Genomic DNA, 9,515 nt, shown 5'->3' with positions numbered 1-9,515 from the left:
CTTGCGATCTTCCAGGACTATGAGAGAAATTCCTGATTCATACAATCTGAAGCTTTCATATGTCTGAATTTTAAAGTCATCTTTCCTTCGTTTTCCTTCATTTTTCTCTTGTTATCCTTTCCTGCTATTTCCAAACTCACAATACAAATGATGATTTTAACTTGCCTTGCTGTGTTTAACTTCTCCTTTCTTTCCTAGATTAAAAATATAAAGTAAAAATCAAACAAGCCTATTTAATTATTTTCCAGCATTGCAAATGTGATGATGCACAGTGAATGACAGTAGAGGGTGTGGGATAATAGGTTAATTTACCAGATGGATTTATAGTGGGAAGTTATCCATAGGTCAACCATTGTCCTTTAAATTTTAAAGCCTCCAATAAATATTTAATTAGTAGATACTTGGAATGATGTCAGGCTTGCTTTTGCTGTACTGGAGGTGCTGTTCTTAGGGTCAGCAGACTGGAGTGTGCCAGTGTTCTTCAAGATGCTCCTGCAAAATCCAGCCCTTTGGCTTTAGCTGTTGTGGGAGCTGGTTTTGAAGAACTTATTCTGGTCTCAGTAATCGTTTTTCACCTGTTTGTTTCATTCACCACTGCCAGCTGGAGAGCTTTTCATGTCTTAAACTGCAACAGCTATTTACTACTTAATGCATATCTGTGCCCAAGGTCTTTTGCCAGTAGCCTGCAAAGAATTCATGCAATCTAAAGAGTAATGGGGCTGTCTTTCAATGCAAGGTTGAATTTAAGTTTGAATTAAGTTGATTTAAGTTGAATTAAATATCATGGAAGCTGTCTTTGATATTTTCTGACTTTTGAATGATTAAGCACAAATCAGCTCATGTCCTGCCTACATTATTAATGCAGACTGCAGAGGGTGCTTGAAAGGAGAGTGTCCATCCTCCTCTCCCCCAAAAGTTTCAGCTGATAGATGTTTGCACCCAGAACCCCCACACCCCTATTTTAGCTTTTCTGGAGGCTGCTCCCTGTCAGATGCTGCTAGTGGTTTCTTGCCCCCCACATCTGCTATATGCATCACTTTGTCTCCCTCTTACTGGAACAGAACTGGTGGCAGTGTTTGTCTTTTTGCACAGCCTCATGACAGTAACAAGACCCTTAAAATACCATCCTTTGGCTATGCACAGACCCTTTCAGGCTTGGCCCAGCCCAATCTATATCTAGCTGCTGAACTGTAATTGGAGCAACCAGACTAATCTCACCAATAGAATCTGTCAAACAGAAGACATGACTTTGTCTTTCCTCCCTCTGTCATTACAGCTGTTACGGAGTGGTCAGGCTCCTGACCTAAGGGCATGTTTTTCATGCCTTACACAAAACTCTTCAGATCGTGCAGGCGCAGTAGTTCAGATGGAGAAAAGATGTTTTGATTGTTTGTTCATTCAGCCAAAAATAAGAACAAGAGTTACCTTTTTGGGCTTCCCCCTCCATTTATGTTATGTGTCAGAGTTCAAATCTGCTGTGAAATGAAGACGATACACATGATATTTTACAGAAGATGTAACTTAATTGAATGCCATTTGTGTCAGATACAATTATAGTTCTTTGTTTCATAAACATTTGTAATTTATTTTGTGTTATCACTTTTTGTGATATACAGGAGCTGTGTTACCTCTTATACTGAAATTTCAGTGAACTGCTGGTGCAGTTGCCCTCTGAATTGATGGCACTGTGAACTTCAAAGATATAGGAGAAAGTTGACTTGAAGAAGAAGGAAGAAGCAAGGATTTCTTCCATTTAACTGGTACCATTCAGAGTAAAACTAACCTTTCAGGAGCACTCAACTTCAATGAACTATGATCACAAAAAAGCATTATATACCTTCTAGGCAATTTCCCCTCACTGCTGCTTTTCAACATTGTTTCAGTTTGCTAGAATAGCACTCCAAGGGACAGAGTTCAAAATGTGTAACTGACAAAATATTCAATGTGCTGAACAGCGCTTCTGAATGCAGACATATGCACAATTGCTATTTACACAGTTCAGTGGATGTGTATTTTGATAAGTTTACAATATTAGCAGTAACTCCAGGCACCCTGTCTCAACAGTATTTAGGCTGAGCTGCTTAGATAAAATGTTCAGGAGGTTTACTACCTATGTGGGGAATTTCTGGTTCTTGGTGTGATATGCAAATTAGCATAGAGTTGGGATTATAAACTACTAAGTAACTGTACTACTGTTATGGATTATTCTTTATCCTTTCCAATTCTGATGGCTTTTACTGAATATATAGCCCATGGAAGACTTCTCTTCCTCTTGTTTAAATTGCTAGTGAATCTGTTGCATTGGGTTAGAAACTCCCATATTGCCAGATTGTGTTACAGTAATTGGTATCTTCATCTCAGCAAATGTCCACTCTTCCTTTCTGACCAGGCTGATTGGGCAAAGGGTGTGCCTTGTGTATTTTTGTTCATTGGGTATAACTGCCTGCATGACTGCGCTATAGTGTCCCTGCACACTTTCCTTCAGAGATGGGGAATGGGGGACTTAATCATCCAAATTCTGTCCTTCCTCCTCCGACTCAAAAAGATGTTGAACAGTTGGCATTTTAGCTGGAGTTTGATACAACTCGTTTGCCACTTTGGTGCTTAACTTCACTTAGATTAACTTGAACTAACTTATCTTCATTGCTAATGTTTGGACTGTTTTTTACCCAGTAGAAGAATAATTTTGGTATTGCTTGAGGCAGTTGCTATTGGAGCTGTTAAATTATTTCACAATTGCTAGAACCACCGCATTTTTGTTAAAATGCTTCTTTAAAGGCTCTTGAGAAGTGTTGGTGGGGTACAAGAAGGCAGCAGCTGCTGCTGTGGTCTTTTTGCTTCATCCTGACTCTTAAATCCACCCTCCCCTTTGGAGGCCTTCAGGTCCATGTTTTCATTAGGTAGGTGCCAAAGTGATGCCACATCAGCAAGTCGATTGATGGCAGTGTACTTGTGGGAGAGGAGAGTCTTGCAGTGCCTATGTGTTGGCTTAGATGGAGGAGGGGCAACAGAGGAGCTGTGTGCCATGGCACTGAGGCCACTGTCAAGGCTGGACTTGGTGTGGGAGAGTGGCTGAGACCAGAGTTTTGTATGTGCAGCAAGGAGCTGCATAACAATTTTGATGAGAAAATGTATAAAATGGCCAGCAGAATGTTTTTTTCATAACTGAAAATGCAATACATGGTGATATATGTGGATGATGAATTCTCATTGAGATTCTAGAGTTCAGAGGTCCTTCAAAATGTATGGACTGCTGCTGTAACTCAGGGAACAAGGCATCTGATGTGTTGGTGATGCAAAGAGAGAAGTGTGTGGGTGGAGGAGGTTTAAGAAAAATTCTCTAAAGTACTCTATGCCTTAGACTTTGTGCTTCACTGCAGGTACTGAAAATCTGAGTTCTGATGGAGCATGTATGTCACCCTTGTAAGCCAGCTTTACACAAGGGAGATCTTCCACAGTGTTACCAAGAAAAGCAGTCCAATCCAAAATGCTTTCAAAACAATTTTGTGGCTTGCTGCAGTTGTTATCTACTTCCTCTTCCTTCTACTTTTTCTTCTTCATCCTCTTGCCCAGTACTATGAGAGTAGCATGACTTGTCCTACTGGCCATGAGTTAGTAACACATCCTGGCTGAGAGCAAAGGATTTTTTAAAAGCTGTCACTTCTTGTGAGGCTGGGGCTTGGCCTGATGCTGGCCTGGGAGCAAGGAATCAAGCCATCATCCCCTACTGACTTCCTTGTCTGCCTCCAGGAAGATGGGTTTGAGTGCTATCACTAGGCTGCTTTTGGGGTTAGTTAAAAGATAGCTCTATGGACTAAGTGGGTATTTTTGCATTTCAGGAAGAAGAAATGCCAGAGGTAGAAATTGACATTGATGACCTTCTTGATGCAGCCAATGAAGAGGAGAGAGCTCTCAAATTACAGGTAATATTATTTTATAATTTTAAATCGGAAGGTGGCTGAAGTAATGCATCTGGATCGATATCTTGTGTTTGATTGAATCCACTGTAAATGTAGAATTAGAAAGGAGAGATTCCTTGATCAGTCTAGCATAGTCTACCAGACTGTTCAAAGTTAATCAAAATCCTTTTAGATAAAAAAATTTTAGAAGGTAGGTGATAACACTAGTAAATAGAAGTTCAAAGAACCCAGTAATAGAGGGAGATATGCTAAGCCAAATTAGCCTTATTCCAATTTGTACAAGTATATAAAATAAAGAAGAGAAAACATAGAAAAATGAAGAACAGCATATGGGAAAAGCTATATGACTGAGAGTCAGTTATGATGACCAGATAGTTTCTGTGATTCACTTCAGCAGTAGAAATGTGTATACAGACCAGAAATCTTCCATTGTGCTTAGACTACTGGCAGTTATTTCTGTCTACACTAGAAAGAAATTGGAACCCATCAAAAAGTTCAAAGAAAGGATAAGATGGTCAGGAACAGGAACTAGTTGGGAAATTCAAAAGCTATCTGCCAAAATTAAGCAGTTTAAACCAGCTCTCTAAACTTTTGAATCTTGTGTGTGGTAGGAGTTGATGAATGGAAGGATGAGGGGGAAAAGAAAAGAAATATTATTGCCTTAATATAAATCTCTCTCTAAATCAATATATAAAACCAATAGGAAATGTCTCCATTTAAAATCTTTTCAGATGCACTAAGAAAAGGAAAATTGTTCTAGAGTCATGGCTTGCCCTCAGCTTGCTCCTGGGAGGTGACTAATGTGGTGCTTTGCTGCAGCACATCTCATTTTCGTGCCTGTTAGCACCCTTTTCCTGGTGCCCGCTGGCCAGCCACAGAGACGTGGGGCATGGCCCCAGGCTGTCTGCTCATCATTCATAAACAGCTTTGCTGCTTCTGCCTAAACTAGCTGCAGCAGCCCTCTGCTAGGATTGCCCAGCTAGGAATAACTAATGTCTCGATTTCTGCATTGCAGACTCTCATGTCTTCACAGAAAGCTGCCTTTCACATGTCTGTTCCTGGGAGAAATGTTCTTGGATTCTCTTCCTCTTCTCAGTTTTTCTTAGAGACAGGGATTTTGTAACTTCATACCTGGAGAAAGAAGCCATCATTTCTCTCCTGGTACAAATCATTCTGATCCACATAGGGAGCAAAGGTGACTTGTATAGCTTTGGGTTTTCAGTAACATCTTTATTCAGTGATTCCTGTTCTTGCTTCTTTCTCCCCTCCCTTGCCAGGTTTCATGCCATGACTTGTTTATGTTCACTCTTACTCTGTATGGATACTGACACTTTCATATTTTGCTTCTAGGAAACTCTTGTAGATTGCTACAAACCAACAGAGGTAAAACTTTTTTTAAATGCTATTTACCTGGGGAAACTGTAGTTATGTTCAAGCTAAAGTAACTTTATTTTAATTCTTATGATAAAGTAATTAGATGAATATTAATGGCTAGCTGATAGACTTGGAGCTTTATATCCTAAAAATGTTTGTGCCTGTCACTTAGCTACAATAGGAATGTGATGGTATCCTGTGGAGGAACTGCTGGTCATTCCAGCTGAACTATCAATATTATTTGCTGTAATGTCCTTACTGACTATACTGACTTTTAAAGCTGCCATGTTATGAGAAATCTAAATATAGTTATCATCAGATGGCTAAAATATTTGCATGTTGGACTATGCTCTTCACTGTGAAGTAATTTAATTTTATCTAGGACAGTAAAATTTATTCTGAGAACTCTGCAGATATGCAGCTCAGCTAATTGTTTGTGTGAATGGACTTGAATAAAATTGTGAGATAATCTCTACTAGCAGGATTTAGTTACTCAGCTTTCAGCTTGTGTATCTATTAATGTGTCCAGTGCCAATATAGCCTGCTTTTCATACAGTAATATATACTTACTAGGAGCAGTAAAAATTGAAAAAAAAAACCCTTCGACTCATTGTAAAAATCAAAAGTCTATGTCATGGGTCACTTTGTTAGTTCCATTTATAGAGTCAGTTCTCTCCCAGAAGTGACTGCTGCACAGTATTTAAGAGGGGTTGGCTTACAGAATTCCTCTTGTCAGAGGCTTTTCAACTGTGCATGACTAGAAGCCAGGTGTTTGGTTTTGAAATAAGGCTGCAAATAGGTTGGTTCTTCTGTATATCTGCAGCTGTAGCCACATAAACTGGTGGGGCTTAAGGATAGTCAGACTATCAAGAAGAACTGCTGGTACAGTTGAATAGGCACTTCACAGTCCATGAGATATTTTCTTCAAGGCTTTTCCATTTTTATTGATTTCTATGGTAGATTGGGAAGATTCTCCAGAATTGTTATTGTAGTTGCTGGTACAAACCTTTTGACATTGGGGAATTGACACAGAAAGACTCAGCTGATAACACCTGTAGAGTTTGTTATGTATTGTATCTTGGTTGCCTTACAGCAGATAACACACATTTTCCATTATGGAGATGCCATAATGCCAAGTCTTCAGCTGTCTCACTGTAGTAATGCTACACTACAAATGACTCTGTCACAGCCTTCTCCAGCCTTCTCTAAGCAAGTGCCATTGAACCTTGGTGCTTCTTCTTAAGATAGGTGTGAAGATGGATATGGCATGTGGAACCTGGCGTGGCTCTTGTCACAGGCTAGTAAGAGAAAGCTGGAGTCATGACTAAGTGGGAGAAACAGTTTGCAAGGGTTTAAGAGTCAGTCATGTGCTGACCTGTTATCTCTGTGTTATCTGAAGGCAGAGGAAGAGGGCAGAGATCCAATAATTACTAATAATTGCTCTTCTTCCTTCTTCATTAAACATGCCATATGAATGATTTTTTTCAGCTGTGAAGTTTGACACAATGCAAGGACAAATTTCAGAGAGCTGATAAGGGCACATGACAGATGTCAGTGAGTGTTCCACTGGAAACCTTGAAAGGAAAGATTTGTGCCATACTGGTAAATTAAGTTGGTGTGGCAGTTTGAAGGAAACAACATCCTGGACATATCATTGTCTGCCCTCAAGGCACCTGGATCAAAGTGAGATTTTAATACTGAACTGGTGACCCGTGTTTTCAATCCTTTGTGGGTGGGATGGAGGCAGCTCCCTTATCTGTGAGAATTTTCATCCTCCTTGACAATCTTTAGAGATAGCCAAGTTGAGAGGGTACTTAATCCACTCACTCTCTACAACTAGCTGAAAGGAGGATGTAGACAGGTGGTGTTGGCCTCTTCTCCAGGGACTAGTGATAGGAGAAGAGGACATAGCCTCAAGCTATGGCAGGGGAGTTGAGCTTAGACATTAGGAAGAAATTCTTCACAAAAGGGTTGGTAGATATTGGAATGGGCTGCTGAAGTGATGATTGAGTCACCACCATGGCGGTGTTCAAGGAAAGGTACTTTGTGACATGGTCTAGTTGACAAGGTGGTATTTGGTCATAGTTTAGACTCAATCTCAGATGCCTTTTCCAACTTAATTGATTCTGTGAGGATAGTTTCCAAAATGAGTCACATCCCAGGATGTGTTTTATGACAGCAACTTTTCTTCATCTATGGCATGGTGAGCCCGGTAACACTGCATGACTGCTAGCTTAGGCCACTTAAAAATAGCGATTTTTATCCTGCCATATGTGGACTAAGGAGTCTTTTAGTTGGCTTAAACTTACTAATAAGGATCCACACCTAGTCTAGAGAATCTGCAATCTTTTTATATTTGCAAACCATTCAAAACTACTGAGGTAGTTGGCTTGTGGAAGGAGTTTTAGAAGATTTGTGGATAATGGATATGAGCTAATGGAATTTCTCCTGACCAATGAAATACAGTCTGTCAAGTGCACTAGGGGTTTTATCATCAGGAGTTTTACAATTTGGAAAAGGTAGTAATCCCTAACTGGGAGAAAAGTGATGTAATATGATGTTCCTGCTATTCATAACAAAGAAAAATAGTACAGGCAAAAAGCTTAATAACTCAAAGCTGTTGCCCAGCTGTGAAAAAAACCCTCTAAACCTGCAAATGTATATCTGAAGTCAGTTTTGCTCAGTATCTTCCATTTAGACTAAAGGTTAAGGAAAAACTGAGTAACGTTTGTATGTATCTTGGATTGACTTTTCATCAGGAAGCTGAGTTATCCAGGTCACTTAAAACATGGAAAGAGTTCCCTACCTCTTTAATAATTTGGCCAAAGATAGTAGCTGACAGTAACTAATGAGGAACTGTTACAAAACCTTTCTTCTAATGGAAATACAGCTAGACTGTTGAATGCACTTTAAAGTATTAAGAGCTTTTCTTAGGTAGCAGTTATGGCTATTTTAATTTGTATGGAAATATGCTTAATGTGGGAGTTTTATGTAAAGAATTATTATGTACACAAACTTAAAGGATTTAGTATCTGCTAAATCAGTGCCATAGTCAAATTTTGGATCTGAACATTCATGATTGAAGAGGAGCAGGGAGCAGCATCCTTTTCCAGCATCATCTGTGTGCCAGAGCAGTCAGTTCTTCATACAGTCCCACACGTCACTTGTGGAAAATCCCACCCTGGCCTCTGTTGAGTTGCTGTCTCAGCTCTGTCTGGTGTTCTCTGTCATCATCTGATGGTGGAGAATCTTGATGTTCACAGTGAATATAACAGATTTAAATATAATCTGCAATCTTGATGATGATGTTTAGATACTTCGCAATAGTCTTATTTAGGATAGGAAGACAGTTGTGATTGTGAAATCCATGAGGTTTTTTCAAGACATATATTTTGAAGAAGGCTGACTAAATCTGTGTTGCTGTTATCTCTGCTGTTGGTAACAGCAAGGCCACTTATTTAGACTGGGCATTGGAGAAAATTTGAAATATTTGTGGCTGATGTGAATTAGAGCTTCCACTAGTGGGACAGTCAAAGTGATGACAGGCAAAATGGCAAAGAAACTCTTAAACTGCTATGGGAGAGAAATCCAATGAGTAGGTAATTTTTATGCTCACCGGCTCCAAAAGATGCAGCTGAGCAACACAAGGTCTGCAGATAATGAGTATTTGAAGAGAGCTGAATAAATTAGATTTGCAGTTTATTTACTTCTTTCTTTTCTTATAGAAATATACAAAGCTTCAGATAAATGGGCTGGAGATCTCTCTCATTCAGGCAGGATTAAATCTATTTTGTTAGTATAATTCTTCACTTAGTGAAAAATAGGAGAAAAAGGAGATGAAGTTGCATCATTAAAGGAAGTTGCAGTGCTGAAAACTTCTAGTAATAATTTTTAATATGGTTTGCAAACAAACTATGTTGAATTGTTGTGCATATTTTCTGGATAACTTGGGCAGAGATTTAAGTTACTTACTACTCAATTACTTAAGTGTTTGGACTATTTCAGCAGCTTCTAACACTTGAAAAAGGTAGAGATGCATTTGCTTAACTGTTTCTCCAAGTTTAATTCCTAGCTGGAGCAAATGACAGGCTTGTGATGCAACTTTCAGAGTTGTCTAGGCACTGTGGTTTTTAAAGATAAAAGCTGTTTTGTGTATGTATTGACATAAGGTATGTTTTTAGTATACAGGCCTTAATAGAAAGGTCAATGCTTCTGAAACAA

The 9,515-nt window shown here is 39.2% G+C and overlaps 1 protein-coding gene across 1 annotated transcript in view; it reads left to right on the top strand.

Moving 5' to 3' along the window:
* Positions 1 to 9,515, top strand: part of PPP1R14C (protein phosphatase 1 regulatory inhibitor subunit 14C) — a 51,627-nt gene that overhangs the window by 35,916 nt on the left and 6,196 nt on the right. The window contains exons 2-3 of the mRNA XM_053939546.1: positions 3,840 to 3,923; positions 5,271 to 5,303. Of these exons, the coding sequence (XP_053795521.1) occupies positions 3,840 to 3,923; positions 5,271 to 5,303 (117 nt within the window). The remainder of the gene's footprint in view (positions 1 to 3,839; positions 3,924 to 5,270; positions 5,304 to 9,515) is intronic.

This window comes from Vidua chalybeata, chromosome 3, assembly GCF_026979565.1.
Source record: "Vidua chalybeata isolate OUT-0048 chromosome 3, bVidCha1 merged haplotype, whole genome shotgun sequence".
In the NCBI taxonomy this organism is placed as follows: Eukaryota; Metazoa; Chordata; class Aves; order Passeriformes; family Viduidae; genus Vidua; species Vidua chalybeata.
The sequence above is the reverse complement of the archived record's forward strand: the minus strand, read 5'-3'. Positions and strand labels throughout refer to the sequence as shown.